This window comes from Dendrobates tinctorius, unplaced genomic scaffold (genome assembly GCF_039654945.1).
Source record: "Dendrobates tinctorius isolate UK_male_01 unplaced genomic scaffold, ASM3965494v1 ptg000165l, whole genome shotgun sequence".
Taxonomy (NCBI): Eukaryota; Metazoa; Chordata; class Amphibia; order Anura; family Dendrobatidae; genus Dendrobates; species Dendrobates tinctorius.
The window spans coordinates 3658456-3681240 of NW_027361832.1; the positions used below are offsets into that span (position 1 = coordinate 3658456).

Genomic DNA, 22785 nt, shown 5'->3' on the forward strand with positions numbered 1-22785 from the left:
CTAACCTTGTCACTGGGCGGACTACTACCCCCATGATGGACCACTAACCTTGTCACTGGGCGGACTACTACCCCCATGATGGACCACTAACCTTGTCACTGGGCGGACTACTACCCCCATGATGGACCACTAACCTTGTCACTGGGCGGACTACTACCCCCATGATGGACCACTAACCTTGTCACTGGGCGGACTACTACCCCCATGATGGACCACTAACCTTGTCACTGGGCGGACTACTACCCCCATGATGGACCACTAACCTTGTCACTGGGCGGACTACTACCCCCATGATGGACCACTAACCTTGTCACTGGGCGGACTACTACCCCCATGATGGACCACTAACCTTGTCACTGGGCGGACTACTACCCCCATGATGGACCACTAACCTTGTCACTGGGCGGACTACTACCCCCATGATGGACCACTAACCTTGTCACTGGGCAGACTACTACCCCCATGATGGACCACTAACCTTGTCTCTGGGCGGACTACTACCCCCATGATGGACCACTAACCTTGTCACTGGGCGGACTACTACCCCCATGATGGACCACTAACCTTGTCACTGGGCGGACTACTACCCCCATGATGGACCACTAACCTTGTCCCTGGGCGGACTACTACCCCCATGATGGACCACTAACCTTGTCACTGGGCGGACTACTACCCCCATGATGGACCACTAACCTTGTCACTGGGCGGACTACTACCCCCATGATGGACCACTAACCTTGTCACTGGGCGGACTACTACCCCCATGATGGACCACTAACCTTGTCACTGGGCGGACTACTACCCCCATGATGGACCACTAACCTTGTCACTGGGCGGACTACTACCCCCATGATGGACCACTAACCTTGTCACTGGGCAGACTACTACCCCCATGATGGACCACTAACCTTGTCACTGGGCAGACTACTACCCCCATGATGGACCACTAACCTTGTCCCTGGGCGGACTACTACCCCCATGATGGACCACTAACCTTGTCACCGGGCGGACTACTACCCCCATGATGGACCACTAACCTTGTCCCTTGGCGGACTACTACCCCCATGATGGAACACTAACCTTGTCCCTGGGCAGACTACTACCCCCATGATGGACCACTAACCTTGTCCCTTGGCAGACTACTACCCCCATGATAGACCACTAACCTTGTCCCTTGGCAGACTACTACCCCCATGATGGACCACTAACCTTGTCCCTGGGCAGACTACTACCCCCATGATGGACCACTAACCTTGTCCCTGGGCAGACTACTACCCCCATGATGGACCACTAACCTTGTCCCTTGGCGGACTACTACCCCCATGATGGACCACTAACCTTGTCCCTGGGCGGACTACTACCCCCATGATGGACCACTAACCTTGTCCCTGGGCAGACTACTACCCCCATGATGGACCACTAACCTTGTCACCGGGCGGACTACTACCCCCATGATGGACCACTAACCTTGTCCCTGGGCAGACTACTACCCCCATGATGGACCACTAACCTTGTCCCTGGGCAGACTACTACCCCCATGATGGATCACTATCCTTGTCCCTGGGCAAACTACCACCCCCATGATGGACCACTAACCTTGTCCCTGGGCAGACTACTACCCCCATGATGGACCACTAACCTTTGTAGATTTTCCTTGGGATTGTCCCGCTCCTCTGATCTGTCCTGTGTCTCTGGCTCTTGGCAGAAGGTGAGGGGGGGGGGAAATCAGCAAAAGCACAAAGTTGGGGATTTACCAGGTGGGAAAGGATGAAAAGAGGAAATTCCGGGAGCTGCAGCGACGTAGGGGAGCGATCCCGGAGGACATAGCCGTGCCGGACGGCCGGTATCACCCTGTGTCAGATAAATGTCACCGCCACCTGACTGCTGGAGTGTATCCTGTATATAGAGAAATGTCGCTGCACAGGGGGATTAAATTGATAAAAAATAACCTTTATTCTAAATATTTATTATGTTATTATAAATGCAGCTTATTTGTTATCAGTTTAGTCCTCTCATATGTCAGAGACTCAGGAGTGCCAGCCTTTCTACAGATCTATAGATAATCGACATCCTGAATCGATCTTTCTCGGAGCAGAAGGCGACCCCTGTGCCGGGCGCGGCGTCACTCTGCAGGTTGGGGAATGGCTGAGTGTGCACAGCCGGAGCTGTGTTGTTCAGTGTGATGTTAGGATGTTGAAGGCACAATACATTATTATTATTATCACCGATAGGGCCTCATTCAGACCTCAGGGTTTTGGACATGTGCGAGAAAAGCGGAGCAAGTTTCCCCAGAGTTTGGTCAGAGTTTCCTCACGGATGAGAGGAAACAAAAAAGGGTTTCTCCACCTTCTCTTATCAATCAATCAGTGACAAATATTGTAGGCGTTAAATTCAGTACAAATGATTTTTAGTGATGAGCGAGTATACTCGTTACTCAAGATTTCCCGAGCATGCGCGGGTGTCCTCCGAGTATTTTGGCGTGCTCGGAGATTTAGTTTGTGTCGCCTTAACTGCATGATTTGCGGCTGCTAGACAGGCTGAATACATGTGAGGAATGCCTGTTTGTTAGGAATCCCCACATGTATTCAGGCTGTCTAGCAGCCTCAAATTATGCAGATGAGACGACACAAACTAAATCTCCGAGCACGCCAAAATACTCGGAGGACACCCGAGCATGCTCGGGAAATCTTGAGTAACGAGTATACTCGCTCATCACTAATGATTTTCGGGAGGAGCAGATTGTGATAGGTGACACTTTATTATTCCTAAATCCGACAGTGGGCACAGGAGATTGGTGACACGAGTGCTGACTGTGCTCTCATAGTATGAGCCGATTCTTTCAGAAAAGGAGAAGATAGAGACAAAAAATTCTCCGTCTTCATTGTGTCAGTGTGCTGAAATCATCCTGCACTCAGATGTCATCTTGAGTGCAGTCCAATATTTTCCGCACATTCATTGACTTGCATGGCCAAGTGCGATCCAAATATCGGATCAAACTCAGACTTGATGGTATTTACTTTTATTTTTTTAATGTATATTTTTTCCTTGGACACTTTCTGCCTGAGGAAAAAAATCTGACATGTGCACGGCGCCATAGAATAACATTGGTCTGAGTACGATTCAGTGTTTTCTCAGATCGCACTTAGACCGATAATTCTGTCGTCTGCCCAAGCCTTAGATGTACTGATCTTGAGTGGAGCTTTTCATTTCTAATGATGCAATTTTTCGGAAGTGGATTGTTGGCAGCTCACACTTCAAGCACTAAGTGGGGCCCCAGCGTAAAATTGTGTCCTTAAGATAAGTACATACTGTGCAATCTATGGCCCCGAGTATGTGGCCGCCCCTCCTCATTGAGCGTATGTGGCGGTCACACTCATTGCCGTCAGAACCAGTTGGATGTTTTTTGCGACATGGTGTCGCAGTACTTTTCGGGTCATGGAGTGACTCAGTCCGATTTCGTTACGCTGCGATCGCCTATCTCTGGTCACAGACAAGGTCGGCGTGCAGCTTAGTGGCAGGGTCATAGGACGCCATCTTCAGCACTATTTAGTTTGTGCAATTTCTGACCTTCCTCAGTCAGTGTTGGAATTGGAACAGATCAGCCACGTCTCATAACGTACGTGGCACATACAGTGAGGTCCAGAAATATTTGGACAGTGGCACAAGTTTTGGCATTTCAGCTGTTTTCCAAAACATATTCAATATACAGTTAGTTAATCAATATGGGCTTGCCTTAAAGTGCAAACTCTCAGCTTTAGGCCATGTTCACACATTCAGTATTTGGTCAGTATTTTACATCAGTATTTGTAAGCCAAAACCAGGAGTGGAACAATCAGAGGAAAATTATTGTGACGCTGCAAAGAAGCGAGCGCAAGAGTGGACCCTCTGGACTATGGAACTGACCTACCCCTGGGCGAGCGGACCTAGTGGAGGCCGACCCCTATACAGGGATTGTCAGGAGCAAGCCCAGAGGTCACAGAACCACGGCAGCCGATACGAAGAGGGGCGGCTCAAGCAGAGAATGGGGAGCGAGGCTGAGCAGAGGCTTACAGGGAACAGGAGCCGGAGACACGGATCCCAGGACACAGGCGGGTGCAGGAGGAACTCCGGAAGTGGACATCAGGACTGGACTGCAGAATGGCTGCAGCGGGAGGTGGCTGTGAAGAGAGTAAGGGTATATAGCGGGCTCGAAAAACACTAAGGAACGAGAGTGCAGGAGTACACAGGAAAACTGTAGAGACGCGAGCGCACGAGGCAGCAGGCGTAGGCCCGGGTTATAGAGTGGATATGAACTGAATAACCAGGCACCTCCCCATAGAGGAGGTGTCCAGAAATAGCCCCTGACTAACCCGGATTGGCTATCGAGTTTCACAGGGCTGGTGCATCCGAAGAAATAACAATGCTTGAGAAAGGTGCAGGTGCCCTTTAAGGGACCCGACCCATGCGCAGACGCCTGGAGACGCAGCGGGACTGTGCAGGAGCAGCGTGCCGGGACCCAGGGGAGAAGCAAGAGGGACCGTTACCCGCAGCTGACCAGGTACGTGATTGAAGGGCAGGGGCGGCAGGCACAGCAGCAGTGACAATTATAATAGAAGCACGTGCACCACTTCTGCATTTTCACCCACTTTCGATTTTGGCTTACAAATGCTGATGAATGTGTAAACATGACCTTACTTTGAGGCTATTCATATCCCAATTTTAGTAAAGGTTTAGGAATTACCGTTGTTTAATATCTACAGTGCCTTGCGAAAGTATTCGGCCCCCTGGAACTTTTCAACCTTTTCCCACATATCATGCTTCAAACATAAAGATACCAAATGTAAATTTTTGGTGAAGAATCAACAGCAAGTGGAACACAATTATGAAGTTGAATGAAATTTATTTGTTATTTTAAATTTTGGGGTAAATTCAAAAACTGAGAAGTGGGGCGTGCAATATTATTCGGCCCCTTTAACTTAATACTTTGTTGCGCCACCTTTAGCTGCGATTACAGCTGCAAGTCGCTTGGGGTATGTCTCTATCAGTTTTGTACATCGAGAGACTGAAATTCTTGCCCATTCTTCCTTGGCAAACAGCTCGAGCTCAGTGAGGTTGGATGGAGATTGTTTGTGAACAGCAGTTTTCAGTTCTTTTCACAGATTCTCGATTGGATTCAGGTCTGGACTTTGACTTGGCCATTCTAACACCTGGATACGTTTATTTGTGAACCATTCCATTGTAGATTTTGCTTTATGTTTGGGATCATTGTCTTGTTGGAAGACAAATCTCCGTCCCAGTCTCAGGTCTTTTGCAGACTCCAACAGGTTTTCTTCAAGAATGGTCCTGTATTTGGCTCCATCCATCTTCCCATCAATTTTAACCATCTTCCCTGTCCCTGCTGAAGAAAAGCAGGCCCAAACCATGATGCTGCCACCACCATGTTTGACAGTGGGTGATGGTGTGTTCAGGGTGATGAGCTGTGTTGCCTTTACGCCAAACATATCGTTTGACATTGTTGCCAAAAAGTTCGATGTTGATTTCATCTGACCAGAGCACTTCTTCCACATGTTTGGTGTGTCTCCGAGGTGGCTTGTTGCAAACTTTAAACAACACTTTTTATGGATATCTTTGAGAAGTGGCTTTCTTCTTGCCAATCTTCCATAAAGGCCAGATTTGTGCAGTGTACGACTACTTGTTGTCCTATGGACAGACTGTCCCACCTCAGCTGTAGATCTCTGCAGTTCATCCAGAGTGATCATGGGCATCTTGGCTGCTTCTCTGATCAGTCTTCTCCTTCTTTGAGATGAAAGTTTAGAGGGATGGCCGTGTCTTGGTAGATTTGCAGTGGCATGATACTCCTTCCATTTCAATATGATCGCTTGCACAGTGCTCCTTGGGATGTTTAAAGTTTTGGAAATCATTTTGTATCCAAATCCGGCTTTAAACTTCTCCACAACAGTATCACGGACCTGCCTGTTGTGTTCCTGTCACGGGGTTACCGTGACAGAACAGAGCCAGAAGACCGCAGCCTCTGACAGCTCCTGCTTTGCCGCTGAGAAGAAGCACTTCTCCGGCGTATTAAGGGTGTTTGTTTTCTTTCAGCAGGACAGGGGTTAAGGGCCTGTCACACTAAGAGATATCGCTAGCAATATCGCTATAACTAGTGACGTTATAGCAATATTGCTAGCGATATCGCTGTGTGTGATACTTACCTACGACCGGCTCCCCCGCTGGTTATCGCTGATCGCGCGAGAACGTTCAGGACGGTTTCTCGTCGTCAGCTTCCTGCTGGGCTTCCTGTGGAGAGACGAGCGACGCGTGGAGCCGGGCGGGAGGACGCAGGATCGCCTGGTGTGACAGGTAAGTAGCGATTCCCGTCCCCAGCGATGTCGCTAGTGAGATCTGCCTGTGTGGCAGCTCACTAGCGACCACTTAGCGATACACCAGCGATCCTGACCGCGTCATATCGCTGGTCGGGATCGCTGGTACATCGCTAAGTGTGACAGTACCTTTAATCCGCCATGTGGAAATCCCTGCTTGTAGCTGTGCTTGGTTAACCACTCCTCTCTCCTATAAAAACTAGGTCTGCTGGCCAGATCTTGTCTGAGTTAGCATTTGCTACAAAGATCTGGATAGAGAAGCTGGTGTTTGGAGTGCTGGAGGAGTTTATTGTGCGACGGTTGCTTGGTTTGTAGGCTTGGAGATTCCTCATCCATTCCTGCTTTATTTTCTACCCCCGACCTTCACACCCTGGTGTATACCTCTGTTGTTTGTGAGAGTATTATTTGTTAGTGGAATTTTCTTTTACCTTTGTCTCCTTCCCCTGTCTGTCAGGTTGGTGTACTTCGGTACATGGTAGTGCCTCTCTTCCCCGGGAGGGGGGAAGGGGACAGACGCAGGGCTAAAGCTAGGAGACAGGGCTAAGGCGGAGGCCCCGGCATCCTCGCCATCTGAGGTATCCCGGGGAACAGGGCGAGTTAGGGTGCCCCCTAGTGTCAGGGCCAGGAAAGGTGCCCCTGGTCCCAGTTTACTCGCCAGTCAACCGTGACAGTTCCTTGGTCTTCATGATGCTCTTTGTGCTTCCTACAGAACCCTGAGACTATCACAGAGCAGGTGCATTTATACGGAGACTTGATCACACACAGGTGGATTATATTTATCATCATCATTAGTCATTTAGGACAACATTGGATCATTCAGAGATCCACAATGAACTGGAGTAAGTTTGCTGCACTGAAAGTAAAGGGGCTGAATAATATTGCATGCCCCACTTTTTAGTTTTTGAATTTCCACAAAAATTTAAAATAGCCAATAAATTTCGTTCAACTTCACAATTGTGTCCTACTTGTTGTTGATTCTTTACCAAAAGTTTACATTTGGTATCTTTATGTTTGAAGTATGATATGTGAGAAAAGGTTGAAAAGTTCCAGGGAGCCGAATACTTTCGCAGGGCACTGTAGCTGCCTCTTTTCATAGGGACTAAAAGTAATTAGACAATTATCTCAAAAGCTCTTTAAAGAGGTATTCTCTTGTTAATCCATCATCAGTTAAGCAGGTAAAAGGTCTGGAGCTGATTCCAAGCGTGGCATTTGCATTTGGAAGCTGTTGCTGTGAACCCACAAGATACAGTCAAAGGAGCTCAATGGAAGAGAAATAGGCGATTATTACACTGAAAATGAAGAAAGCAGAAATGTTAGGAATGGTCAAATCAACAGTTTGATACATTCTGCAAAAAAAGCCGTTCACGAACATCCACCCAAGAACACTCTCCTGTGAAAAGATGTTTCAGTATCTATCTACCAGAGAAGACTTTATGAGAGAAAATACAGAAGGTTCACTACTTGGTACAAACCATTAATCAGCCTTAAAATAGAAAGGTTGTAATAGACTTTGCCAGAAAAACATCAAGAAGCTGCTAAGTTCTGGAAAATAACTCACAGTACAGATGAAAGTAAGATCAACCTGTACTCGAATGATGGGAATAAGAAAGTATGCAAAAGACTTATAACGGCTCATGATCCAAAGCACACTACATCCGGTGTGATTGAATGTGCATACATGGCTTACAATGGCACTGGCGTCCTTGCACGTTTTCCCTCCCCCGCCACGGGCCCTGTCCTACACTTCCTCTCTGACTGCAGCCCGAGGTCCGCGCATGGCTCACAGATCTCCGAGAACTATGTTTCTTTAAAGAACAGCACGCGCCGTAAAGTCAGTTTTCTGCACACTCACTAGTTGTCAGGTCCCTAGTATCCAGCAGTTTACCTGTTCTGTAACTGGTTGCCCGTTCTTGCCTTGTGTCCCTTTATTCTAGCCATGCTCGCCAGCACCTGCCTGTTTATCAATTAGCCATAACAGCCTGTATATCAGTGATACCTTTCTGCACCTGCCGTGCCAGTCTGTCTTCCAGTCATACCTGTCTACACCTGCCTTGTCTTCCTGTATTCTTGTCTTGCCTGGCTGTACTTATCAAGTCCACTCAGTCTTGGCCATTTCGTCTATATGCCCCTTTGGGGGTCAGCTGCTGTGTGTCCGAGGTCTGTCTTGGAGTAGCACCTGGTGTCCATTGGGATCCAAGTCCATCAGGGGCTCTAGCAAAAAGTCAGGTGTTCTCGTAGTCACAACCCTCCAGGGTCTTTTCAGATCATGGTGCAGTGGTTACACCACCCTCGTTAGAGTTTGCTCAGGCTATGGGATCTCTCAGACCTCTTATCAGAAAAGACCATCAGGACAAAATCTTCTCCTACGTGCGGTCAGTGACCACCTGGATACGCTGACATCTGTGACTGCATCCGCACCTCCCCAAGCTACGGCATCCTCGGCCGTGATCCATCAGCCTGCCAGTTATGTTCCTGGTTCTGGACCCCATCTGTCAGCTTTTCCACGTGACCCTGCCCTATGATGCAGGTTTATCAATCAATGCATGATGCACTTTGAACTCTTGGCCCATCAGTTTGCTCCAGATCAGACCAAAGTGGCTTTCATTATGTCCCATCTCACTGGCAAGGCTCTGGCTTGGTTCAATCCCCTATGGGAGCGAGGTGACCCTCTTGTCACTAACCTTCAGACTTTCTTAGAAGCCTTCCTGAAGTTTTTTGTTGAGCTTGGTTGTGTTTCCTCTGTAGCCTCCTCACTTCTCAGATTGTGTCAAGGTAACCTTACAGTGGGCCAGTACGCCATCCGCTTTCAGGCCCTGTCCATCGAACTCTTATGGAACAACAAGGTGCTGGTGGCCACCTTCTGGGAGAGTCTTTCCGGAAGATTTAAGGACGAATTTGTTGGGCGTGATATTCCCACCTCACTGAATGACCCAGTATCTCTGGCTACCAGAATCAGCATCAGGTTTCAGGAGATCTCCAAGAAGGTGACCTGCGACAGAAGAGTTTTGGGCTTGGCATCCTACCATTCAAAGGCAGATCAAGCCGCAGACTTTGACATCTTCCTTTCTGAGTCCATTGACCAGGTGAAGCTGGCCAAGCACCGTCAGGAGGACTGTCGGGCCGATGGGAGGTGTTTCTATTGCAGCAGTCTCAAACATGTAATCCGTTCCAATCCCGAAAAACTTCAAAGCCTAGGGTTCGTTGAGGTGTCTACCCTGGCAAGGACTACTCTCCTCCTCCCCTGACTCTCCTAGTATCTGTTTCCTGTGGTGACATCTATTTAACTGAATCGGCCTATATGAAACCTAGTTCCTAAAGGAAATTTCATGTAATAGGCCATTGTGGAACAGTATCATATCCACATCCCACATCTGCAGAATCCTTTGGTGGTATCATCTGTGGATGGGAGCCCTCTTTCTGAGATCATTCTTTTTGTTACTGGGCCTGTGGAACTTTGGGTAGGAATGTTACACTCGGAGAAGATTCCTCTCTATGTGCTGTTTGGTTTGTCTCATCCTCTGCTTCTAGGTCTGCCATGGTTACTAAAACACCAGCCTGTTTTGTATTGGAAATCCGGAGAAGTACTCCATTGGCATCAGAAGTGCCACGAGAGTTGTCTAGTTCCAATTTGTCCGGCTCAATCTCCGGCTACTCCATCAAATGTAATTGTCTTGACTTCTGCTTAAGGATGTACGCTGATGTATTTGAGTATTTGAAAAAAATGGTGGCTGATACGCTACACCTCATAGTCCGTATGACTGCCATATCGACCTTCTTCGTAGCTCTTCTTCTCCAAGAGGCCAAATCTACCCCCGTCTCAGGCTGAGACCCGAGCCATGTCTGAGTATATCAAAAAGAATCTTGCCAGGGGATCTTTCTGGAAGTCATCCTCCTCGGCTGTAGCAAATTCTACTTTGTAATAAAAAGGATGGATCACTTCAACCCTGCATCGATTATAAGGGACTCAACGAGATAACGATCAAGAATAAATGCCCTCTGTCCCTCGTTTGAGTTGTTAGATCGCCTCAAAGTTCCCAGAGTCTTGACAAAACTCGACCTGCGGCAGGCGTATAACCTGATCCGAATACACCAGGGGGACGATTGAAAGACTGCTTTTAACACACAAGATGGCTATTATGAGTATTGCGTAATGCCCTTTGGGTTCTGTAATGCCCCTGCAGTCTTCCAAGAACTTGTGAACGATATCTTTCCGGGATCTTCTCCATTCATGTGTGGTAGTTTACCCCGACTACATATTGATATTCTCTCCCGAGCTACCCACACACAGGAGGGATGTACGCCAGGTTTTGCAGAGATTAAGGAAGAGTCACCTGCACACCAAGTTTGAGAAGTGCATCTTCGAGCAAAACTATCTTCTGTTTCCAGAGTATATCATCTCTGAGACTGGACTGAGAATGGATCCCAGAAAGGTGATCCTGTACTGGCAGCCTAAAAGCTATCCAGCGGTTTCTCGGATTCGCTAAGTATTACCGCCAGTTCATTCCACATTTCTCCTCTCGAACTGCTCCCATCTCTGTCCTGACCCTTAAGGGGGCTAACCCTAAGGTATGGACTCTGGAGGCAGAAAACGTCTTTGTCGCCTTAAAGGAAATCTGTCACCCCTTTTTTTTCGAATATGAGCTGCCGGCACCGACATCAGGGGCTTATCTACAGCATTCTGTAATGCTGTAGATAAGCCCCCGATGTAACCTGAAAGATAAGAAAAAAGAGTTAGATTTATACTCACCGGGGGGGGGGCGGTCCAGTCCGATGGGTGGCGCAGTCCTGTTTGGCGCCTCCCATCTTCATATGATGCCGTCCTCTTCTTTCCTTCCTGTCGTCGCTCCGGCGCAGGTGCACTGCTCTGCCCTGTTGAGGGCAGAGCAGAGCCCTGCAGTGCGCAGGCGCCAGGAGAGGTCAGAGCAGAGGACGGCATCGTATCAAGATTGGAGGCACCGGACCGCAACACCCATTGGTCCAAGACCAACTGAGTATAATATAACTCTTTTTTTCTTATCTTTCAGGTTACATCGGGGGCTTATCTACAGCATTACAGAATGCTGTAGATAAGCCCCTGATGTCGGTGCCGGCAGCTCATATTTGAAAAAAGGGGTGACAGATTCCCTTTAACACAGGCCTTCTCCTCCACTCCTGTGCTGCATCGACCAGACAATAATAAGCAATTCTTTTTGGCAGTATGGGCCTTAGTTGTTCTTACCCAGAAGTCTCCTTCCAGCCTTATTGCAACCTGCGGTTTCTTTTCTAAAATCTTCTTAGCTCCAGAAGGCAACTACTCAATAGGCAATCGAGAACTGTTGGCGATAAAACTGGCTCTGGGTCCGTAAGGCGGATGCACTTTCTCGGTCCTTTCTGTCTTCCAACCAGGAGGAAGATTATTGAGCCCTCCAAACTGGTTACAGTTGCTCCAGTGGCTTTGTTTCTGGTCTCATCCGGAAAAAACTTTTTCGCTGCACCAGACAGGAAGCAGGTTCTTCACTGGGGTCACTTGTCTAAATTGGCTGGTCATGTTGGACAGAAGAAAACAGCTTTTCTCATTTTCCAACATTGTTGGTGGCAGAATCTGTGCAAGGATATTGTGGACTTCATTTCTGCCTGGCCTTCTTGTGCCCAGAACAAGACTCTGAAACAGCTTCCGATTGACTGGCTACTTCCTTTGCCTGTACCATCTGCTCCCTGGCAGCATATCGCAATGGACCTCATTGCCGATCTTCCAGTATTGGCCTTATGTACCATAATCTGGATAGTGGTGGATCACTTCTCTAAGATGGCCCATTTCACACCACTGTCCGGCCCCCTGTCTGCCCCTGTGCTTACTGAGAAGCTCATTCAAAATATTTTCCACCTTCATGGTTTACCTCTCTAGATAGTCTCTAATAGTCATCCAGTTTACACCTCTCTTCTGGAGAGCTACCTACAAACTACTAAATGTCACCTTGGATTTTTCTTCAGCCTACCTTCCACAATCCAATGGCAAGGTAGAGCGGGTCAACCAGAACGTGGCCAATTTCCTGCTGCATTTTGTCAATACTCACCACAATGGTTGGGCTGAACTTCTGCCTTGGACTGAATTCTTCTACAACAACCATGTGAGTGAATCCTTGGCTAAATCACAGTTTTTTGTGGTCTATGGTCAGCTTCCCAATATTATGTTCTCTGTGTCTTCTACCACCAACATTCCTGCTGCTGAAACCCTCATCAAGGGCTTTTCTAATATCTGAGAAGACACCAAGACCACTTTGTCTCTTCATCCGTTCAGAGGACTTCAACAATCAGACAATTTACATCTGGATCTGCCTCTTTTTCATCCAAGGGATAAGGTTTGGCTGTCTTCAAGTTATGTCAGTCTCAAGCTACCCTTGTATGAATTGGGTCCTTGCTTCATCAACCTGTTTGAGATTCTCAGATAAATCCTGTAGCTTATAAGCTCAAACTTCCGACCTCTTTACAGATCTCCCAATTCATTTCACGTGTCTCTCCTCAAGCCTGTCGTTCTCAGTTCTTTCTTCAAAGATCCAGGTACCACTTCTGCTCCAGTCAGTACTGAAGATGTTTTTGAGGTTGAGAATATTCTGGATGCAAAAAAGGTAAGAGGGAAAAACTTTTTTCTTGTGGATTGGAAGGGGTTCGGTCCTGAGGACAGGTCGTGGGAGCACAGGGAGAACATCCATGCCCCTGTACCTCTGGAAAGATTTCTTGCGGGTTTCAAGAAGAGGTAGTGTAAAGGGTGGGGTACTGCAGTACTGGCTTCCCTACAAGTTCCTCTCCCCTGGCAGGGACGCTGACACACTCACTGCCGTGGCCCATACATATGCATCTGGATGGCTTTTTGACAGGCTTCACTGACCTGCCCCCTATTTTACAAAATGCATATACTATTTTGGGCATACAATTTTTTTTTTTTTTACATCCAGCCAAATGGCATCAGTGATGGCGCTGTAGCATCTATTTGTTATAGATGCTACGCTACTGCGCCGCCGGTGCCATTTTGCTGCAGCCATTTTTTTTTTCCTCCAGCAAAATGTCTGCGCTTGCACACTAGCAGTAGCATTTATCGGTAAGAGATAGCTTCTACTACGCAGGTGCTGGCTTCATTTTGCTGTATGTAATTTTTTTTTTCTAAGCCTCACAATATTACATGCAGTTTGTAAAATAGGCAGCAGGTCAGTGAAGGATCAGTGACTTGTCATAAGCCCATACAGTTGCTTATGTAAGTAGAGCACCACATAAAGCCCTGCCCCGTATCTCAAGAATATCAGACAAGACGTATTTCATCAACCAAGGTATCTTTTATTCAGTATAACGGCGCCGACCTGACACACTGTAGGTTATGGTGCACAATCCTGATGGCAATTTTGTTTTAATGCAGTTATCCAACCAAAGATGAGGCCATAACTTGTCCCAATAATGGGGCTGTAATAGACCTACAGTGCTGTATTATGATTAGTGGCCAAAGCTGAATACCTCGGACATCTCATGGTCAAACCAGGGCGTGATCCACTGCCCACACTGTTGTATAGTTGATCAGTGATATTTTAATGGCCTGTTTAGATTGTCCATAAAGCTTTCTGTGCTCACAGAATATCATATTATCGGCAGCACGTCTCAGGTTTAAACAATGTATACATGTGCTGCCGAGAATTATGATTTTTAGCCAAGCTTAAATATTATCTCACCCATCGTACTAGCATTCTGCTGGCTTGTTTGGTGATTGCCGTCCTGCTTGATAGGGCCTATAATCAGGAACATGGCTCCTTATTGACACTACTTCCCCAATTATTGGTGATTAGAGGTATAACTTAAAGGGGTATTCCCATCTCCAAGATCCTAACCCAAGTAGGTGTAATAATAATATAAGCAAATACCGCCAATTAGAAATGTAGTATAGTTTTCTATGTGTTAAATGTATTTTAAGAACATTTTGGCTATGTCCATTTCCTCATGTGCAGGCATTGCAGGACCTTAGGTATCCATGGTTCTGACCACTAGCAGCTAGCTAACTGTCACTTTATGAATGGACGTACCGGTAACTATGGATATCTAAGGTCCTGTAATAACTGCATTTGAGGAAAGAGACATAGCTAAAATGTTCTTAAAATACATTTAACACACAAGACCGATTTTAAACAGTAGGTCATTTTCTGATGTCACATTTTCTTTTTAAATAGTTTTTCCACTCTCAATGAAAAGTATGCCATCCTGATGAAAGAAGTCATACTAACCTCCAGTACCTGCTCTGAAGGTCTGCATCATTCAGAATGGATGACGTCACCACCACCCCACCCTGCAGCCAATCAGTGGCGTCAGTTGTGAGCTCTCGGGTGGTCATGATGTCATCACTTGATGGGTGTGGCGGAGGGCGGATTCCCTAGAGCGGAGGGCGGATTCCCTAGAGCGGAGGGCGGATTCCCGGGATAGGTATAGCTTCTTTTGTCAGGATGGCATGGCACTGGTAACTTGTAAGATAGAACAGCCATCGAATATTGATCATCTATCTGAGGACGGGGAACAGCACAGAGGCCTTCGGCGTGTAGCAGCCCCAGAGCTAAGAACAGCTGATCGGTGGCGCTGCGGGATGTCAGGCTGCCATCAATCCTGTGCATAGGTCATTATTATTAGATGCACAGATAACCCCTTTTAATGTTGAGGTGTGATGGCGCTTTATGCGGTCCTTTTAAACTTTTTCTGTGTTGTAGGGAAGACAACAGCCCAGAAGACAATATATGGAGAGGGATCCTGTCCGTCATCTTCTTCTTCCTCATTATCAGTGTTCTAGCCTTCCCCAATGGTAATGTATCCTTCCTCAGTGACTTTCATTCATATACATTCACTGCGGCACCACGGGCATTGAATATTACAGTATCAATGGAAAAAAGAGCAGTGATTGTTTATCTTTTTTTTTAACCTGTCATTGTATGGAAAAATGTTTTATTGTGACGGGAACCCCCATTCACATCATGAGTGTGCCTTTTAAAGACTAGAAGCTTATCATGTACCCTATGGATATAAGATGAGTTGCAGCCCCTTTAAAACCCCTCCTCGAAGTGTGACGCCATTGCACGTCATCGCACGTCTGGTGCCTGGCGCAGAGCCCGCACGGTGCCCAGGAGATGCCGGCTGCATGAAGCAACCAGCATCTTACCGTAACCGCAGCGGCACTTAAATAGGGCGTCCATTCACTCCCGTGCCCCCACCATCCCACAATTCAATCAGCTAATGGGCTACCGTATAAACGGTGCATGCTGACGACCCCAGCTGTATTGCAATATATAGTGTTGATTGAAATGATTGTTCCGTAAAAGGACTAAAAAAAAATAAATATTGTGTTTTTTTAAATCGCCGTCACGCCCATTTCCCCAATAATGCTAATAATAATAATGAAATAAAAAATGCTTTTGTTATTGCCACATCCCTAAAAGTCCAATCTATCAAACTATAAAATTATTTAACCCATACTCTAGACACCGCAAGAGGAAAAAGAAAAAAAAATTGCATGTAAAAAGGAAAAAAAAAATAAGTAAAAAGCAGTCAAAGCTTCAAATGTGTCTTAAAATGGTATCCATACAAAAAAAAAAGTCCGCTCTGTGGACGAAAAAATAAGTTATGTGTCGCAGACAGTGACGACACAAGCCAAATGTCATTATTTATTTTAATTTTCCAAAAAGTGGTTAGAAGAAGTGACCTGCTGTGCTCCACGTACATTGTAGGGGGCGGAATCTGCCGGCAAAAAGATGCCGTGTACACGTGACCTCAGACTGATTGTTTGTTTTTTTCCTAAGTATTTTTTTTTTACTGCTCGGATACATTTTAAAATGAATTAAAAAAATAAAAACTGGAACTAATGGAAAGGTTGTGAAGACGTACGGTACGTGGTATAGTTCTTGTTCATCCTAATGGTGGTCCATGTGTCATCCATATGTCTTTATTTTTCTTTTTTTTTTTTTTCCTCATCAGTGTGCTGAATTATTTTTTTTTTTCCTATTTTTGGACCATGCCCCCATTTTAACCATCAGTGGGCCATAAGTCTTTCTTGTATCCCAGGGGGGAAAAAAAAGGCCACATTTGGATGCAACGTGGTGGTCGACGTCAGTGCACTGCCTGTTTCTTTTTTTATGGATCCATTGACTTGATTTTGGCAGTTGTCATCTGCAGATCAGGTCAAAATCGGACATGTCTACCTTCCTATTTGCCGACCAATGATCCAAAAAATGTTTTTCTAAAAGTCTGCGTGTAATAGTTGTTCCTCCCACGGCTTCGCCCTCCGTTTGCTCAGGCTCTTTCCATCTCGTGACTCTTACGACACAATCCTCAGTGTGTACTCTATATATCTGTAGATTCTGCTTTGAGCCTTTCGAGACGCCGCCGCTCTCCAGGATGAGTCTTCTCACGAGTCTTTCTTGACCTTTTTGCAGGTCCCTTCACGAGGCCGCACCCTGCGCTGTGGAGGATGGTGTTTGGTAAGTGATACTTGACAGAAGCCTCTGATTAGGTGATATCGTACCCTACGAGACACGAATTATCACGTTATGCCGTATTCTGGAGTCACAAACCCCAGACGCTGTCCTGAAATGACCCCCACAGTCCGTGACTTCCTAGGAATGTTTTGGGCAGCTGTTCTAGATAAATGTTCAGGTTTCTGAGATGTGGAGGTGAATTATTGAGGCCCGGCTGCCATGCTGGTAGTATTCACCGCCGGCCCTGAGGATCCCTGGTAATCACTCAGACATGTCTAACCTCAGCCATGTGAGGGATCACGTACGGAGTGACGTCTGAGTCTTTCCACTATGTGATCTGCTGAAAATCACAGGGTGTTTAGTAACTGTGGTTAATTCTTGGTCGCACACATGGGTTCGGGCATCACCGCTACATGTACAGTGGAGATGTATGCTTTGTCGGCACACGTTTGTATCGTTAGATTTTCAGCCTTGTTTGAACCTGTGGCTGCTTTTACTAACTAAAAAAATGTCCATGGTGTGCTGGTTTGTAGTCCTGTTCCTGGGGGTGTTTGAGGCGCCGATTCAGAAAACGGCAGTGGATAGTCCACATCAGCTCTAGCTTCTGAGATGTATACGTGGCATTCATCCATCTCTAACTCTAGGCCTGATTAAACTATTTGTAAAGGTTTTTAAAAAAAGACTGTTCCTACATTGAATACATGGCACATAAGTTACCTGGACTTATCGTGGACATAGTGAAGGCACAAATCAGACGAATTATGAATCACCCACAATTCATGAATCGAATCATGTCCTCTTCTTCATTTGCCTTTCATTGCTCTCTACGCCCTCGCCCTTCACTCTCTTCGCCTTTGCTCTCTTCGCCCTCGCCCTTCACTCTCTTCGCCTTCGCTTTCTTCGCTTTCTTCGCCCTCGCCCTTCGCTCTCTTCGCCCTCTTCCATCGCTCTCTTCGCCCTCTGCCTTCACTTTCCGCTCTCTCGCCTTCTGTGTGTCAGTGCTTAAAGTTAAAGGGGTTGTTCACTTTGTAAAAAAGTTTACCCTGGTCTCTGTTTGGCTGCTGCGGTGATATCACGTTGACGGCACTGCAGCTAATCAATGAGTTCAGCAGCTTTGAGTGACCCGCGCTTTCTACATGGGCAGAGCCATTGAGGTCAGTGATTGACTTCAGCTCTGTTGACGTGATGTCAGTTCTGCGGCCAGATGGGGATCTGGCACCGGATCTGGGGTGAGTAATATTTGAGATGTGTTTTTTTTTTTTTTTATATAGTTGCCCCAATCGGTGAGCCATCCGCGGGGTCATGGCTGCCCAAGAATTGTTGGTATGCATGGTGAATGCAGTGTAATGGTGGACACCTCCAGAGATCTTGTGGTGTCCATGCCTCAATGAGTTGGTGCTGCCTCGACAAGATATTTATACCCACACAATATCATGCAGATGGTTTTGCTGTAATATCTGTGAGCCTTCTGTATAAATGGTGTATTACTTCTTTACTGCCTTTTGTAACATTTTTATTCTAATCTTTTTTGTATATTTTGTCTTCTAGGCCTCAGTGTCCTTTATTTCCTATTTTTAATATTTCTGCTCTTCCTGAACTTCGAGCAGGTGAAAGCGGTCATGTACTGGCTGGATCCAAACCTGCGCTATGCAACAAGAGAAGCCGATATTATGGTGGGGAATCATCACAATCAAGTGTGTTGTGTGTCATTTCTGAGAAAGATGCTTATAGGGTGTCCTTTGCATGTAAAGGGAACCTGTCAGAAACATTACCCCCCTTAAATCATTTATACAGTTGTGTAGCCCTTTAAAAGATAAGCCAGGTCGCCCCTGTGATTTCGATGACCCGCGGTCATCCCTGTGATTTCAATGACCTGCCGTCACCCCTTTGATTCCGATGATCCGCCGTCACCCCTGTGATTCCGATGATCCGCCGTCACCCCTGTGATTCCAATGATCCGCCGTCACCCCTGTGATTCCGATGACCCGCCGTCACCCCTGTGATTCCAATGACCCGCCGTCACCCCTGTGATTCCAATGACCCGCCGTCACCCCTGTGATTCCAATGACCCGCCGTGACCCCTGTGATTCCGATGACCCGCCATCACTCCTGTGATTCCGATGACCCACCGTGACTCCTGTGATTCCGATGACCCGCCGTGACTCCTGTGATTCCGATGACCCGCCGTGACTCCTGTGATTCCGATGACCCACCGTGACTCCTGTGATTCCGATGACCCGCCCTCACTCCTGTGATTCCGATGACCCGCCCTCACTCCTGTGATTCCGATGACCCGCCCTGACTCCTGTGATTCCGATGACCCACCGTGACCCCTGTGATTCCGATGACCCGCCATCACTCCTGTGATTCCGATGACCCACCGTGACTCCTGTGATTCCGATGACCCGCCGTGACTCCTGTGATTCCGATGACCCGCCGTGACTCCTGTGATTCCGATGACCCGCCCTCACTCCTGTGATTCCGATGACCCACCGTGACTCCTGTGATTCCGATGACCCACCGTGACCCCTGTGATTCCGATGACCCGCCATCACTCCTGTGATTCCGATGACCCACCGTGACTCCTGTGATTCCGATGACCCACCGTGACTCCTGTGATTCCGATGACCCGCCGTGACTCCTGTGATTCCGATGACCCGCCCTCACTCCTGTGATTCCGATGACCAACAATCATTGCATGTGTTGCGGCTGTCGAGCAGCCGCGGGGATTTGAACAAATTATTCGAGCACGCCGAAGTTACTCGGTTAGCATCTGAGCATGTAGATAACCCCTTATCCCAGCACGTTCGCTGATCACTAGTCTCTACAGATATCGCTAAAAGTTTATTTCCACCGCCCCTTCTCAACTTTGTGCCATACACCTGCAATAGAGGTAAATGACACCCCTGCCCTGTGTGTTTCCCACATTATGATGTTGATTTTAGAAATTTGCAATAGAAAAGACCATCGCTGAACATATTGCGACTGGATCGGCACACGCCTGTAACATAGGGGGGAAAAAATATTTCCTAACTTGGAAACCTACTCATGAGAGACCCTGGAGTAAAGGGGTTTTAAGCGGATCTGTCACCAGATCTCACAATGCAAAACCATAACTTATTAATTATATCCTTTAGAGCTGATGGGTCTGGTGTACTCACTGTGAAAATCTGTGCCAGGATAGTTGTCTAATCCGGATATTAAGTCCAGCATTAGGGTAGATTCACACAAGCGTACGAAAAATCTGAGTTTTATCCAGAAAACTGTAGACCGTGTTTTTTTTAACTTGACATCCATTTTATTACTCAGCGGCTATTAATCATTTACAGGACCAATTATAGTTTCTTATGCAATGCATCCGTAAATATCTGATGCTATACGGTGCCTCTATATGGAATCTTTTTTTTTTTTGTGTGTGTGGACTTAAATGTCCGAGTCTCATATCATTTACTAAAGAAATTGGTTCATGCTGCGATTTCCTCTTTTAATGCACAGATTTGGCCTGTGAAGACAGTCGCTCGTTACATTGACCCATTGAATACCATTGGTCTGAGTGCATTTAGTTTATTTACAGACAGCACCAAAAAATAAAGGGTGTAGAGCTCAGGGAATCAAATATATTCAGCTTTCACCGCCCATCCTGACTGACAGCTGCAGCTTGCTCTGAGCAGTGTGAGATCTCAGCATGGAGGAGAGACATTGAGGAGCTGCTCATCAGGTTGATGGATGAAGATTTAAAGGGAATCGCCCTTTTTTTCCCCTATTAGCTGCTGGCATAAACATTGGGGGCTTATCTACAGCATTATAGAATGCTGTAGATAAGCCCCCGATGTAACCTGAAAGAAAAGAAAAACACGTTATATTATACTCACCGGGGTGGGCGGTCCGGTCCGATGGGTGTTGCGGTCCGGCGCCTCCCTTCTTCATGCGATGACGTCCTCTTCTCCCGTCCTGAAATGGCTCCGGTGCAGGCGCATTGCTCTGCCCTGTTGAGGGCAGAGCAGAATTCTGCAGTGCGCAGGCGCCAGACCTCTCCCGACGCCTGCGCACTGCAGGACTCTACTCTGCCCTCAGCAGGGCAGAGCAGTGCGCCTGCGCTGGAGCCATTTCAGGATGGGAGAAGAGGACGTCATCGCATGAAGAAGGGAGGCGCCGGATGGGACGGCGACACCCATCGGACTGGACCGCCCACCTCCGTGAGTATAATATAACTTGTTTTTCTTCTCTTTCAGGTTACATCGGAGGCTTATCTACAGCATTACAGAATGCTGTAGATAAGCCCCCGATGTCTATGCCGGCAGGTGAAAGGCCAAAAAAGGGTGACAGATCCCCTTTAAACTCTTAAAGGGGATCTGTCACCCTTTTTTCCCCTATTAGCTGCCGGCATAGACATCGGGGGATTATCTACAGCATTCTGTAATACTGTAGATAAGCCTCCGATGTAACCTGAAAGATAAGAAAAACACGTTATATTATACTCACGGAGGTGGGCGGTCCGGTCCGATGGGTGTTGCAGTCCGGTCCGGCGCCTCCCTTCTTCATGCGATGACGTCCTCTTCTCCCGTCCTGAAATGGCTCCGGCGCAGGCGCATTGCTCTGCCCTGTTGAGGGCAGAGCAGAATTCTGCAGTGCGCAGGCGCCAGATCTCTCCCGACGCCTGCGCATTGCAGGACTCTGCTCTGCCCTCAACAGGGCAGAGCAGTGCGCCGGAGCCATTACAGGACGGGAGAAGAGGACGCCATCGCATGAAGAAGGGAGGCGCCGGACGGGACGGCAACACCCATCGGACCGGACCGCCCACCTCCGTGAGTATAATATAATGTGTTTTTCTTCTCTTTCAGGTTACATCGGGGGCTTATCTACAGCATTACAGAATGCTGTAGATAAGCCCCCGATGTCTATGCCGGCAGGTGAAAGGCCAAAAAAAGGGGTGACAGATTCCCTTTAAAAGGATTATACAACCATTCGTGCATGAATTTATAAAGTAAGCACACTAGTCTCATCGGGTCCAAGAGATCTGCTTACTAGTGTATGCAGTTGGTTTTGTAAAATCCAGGCAATGTTTGGGATCCGATCAAAGATGACAAAATCAGCTGGTACTCGCCCTCACTGGGTCCATTGCTAGATCTCTTCCGCTTCTCCGACCTCAGTATTTTGGCACATCGACAGCACACCTGACCGCTGCAGCCAATACCTAAGCTCAGACAACTTCCTTGGCCAAGGTGCGGAGCTCACTGATTGACTGCAGCGGCGAAGAGGCCCCACTGGACCACGGGAGGGTGAGTTTTTTCTTATTTTCGTGATGGATAACATTTGAGGTCCAGTTTTTGTTTTATAAATGGAGAACCCCTGTAAGGACATTACATATCTCCATCTACTTTATTTGAAAAAAATATTTCCATTAAAAAAAAATTAAGAAAATGTAAAAATAAATAATGGCTGTATTTTGTTTTGTGTTTTAATCAGGAATATGCAATTAATTGCCATGTAATCACCTGGGAAAGAATCCTCAGTCACTTTGATATCTTCGCTTTCGGCCACTTCTGGGGCTGGTCCATGAAGGCCCTACTGATCCGCAGCTATGGCCTCTGCTGGACCATCAGCATCACGTGGGAGCTGACGGAGGTACGTGCTCCGCAGGGGCTTGGAGAGTTCTTGTAGACTTTGCTATTCCATATACTAGCATCTAGGAGGTAAGACTGTATTCATGCCGAGTTTATGTTCAAAAACTGCATGTTTTTTTAAGGGGAAACCACTTTAGGAAAAAGGTCATCTTCGGGGGGAGCTTTGGGAGAAGTTTTTCGGCTCCTGATGCAGTTTTGACATATTTTCACACAGAGTTTATTAAGGAGTTTTTTGGAGCAGAAACTTAGCGGGAACTCTACACATCTCAAAAGTTTCTGCTCTGAATACTCAGCAAAAAGACTGTATGAACATAGCATAGAAGAGTTTTA

At 47.1% G+C, this 22785-nt stretch overlaps 1 protein-coding gene across 4 annotated transcripts in view; it reads left to right on the forward strand.

Moving 5' to 3' along the window:
* The window catches only part of PTDSS1 (phosphatidylserine synthase 1), a 72165-nt gene that overhangs the window by 31463 nt on the left and 17917 nt on the right, over positions 1-22785 (forward strand). For all 4 annotated transcript variants that reach the window (XM_073550419.1, XM_073550418.1, XM_073550421.1 and 1 more), the window contains 4 exons: positions 15074-15165; positions 16790-16834; positions 18380-18504; positions 22298-22456. In XM_073550419.1, the coding sequence (XP_073406520.1) occupies positions 15074-15165; positions 16790-16834; positions 18380-18504; positions 22298-22456 (421 nt within the window). The remainder of the gene's footprint in view (positions 1-15073; positions 15166-16789; positions 16835-18379; positions 18505-22297; positions 22457-22785) is intronic.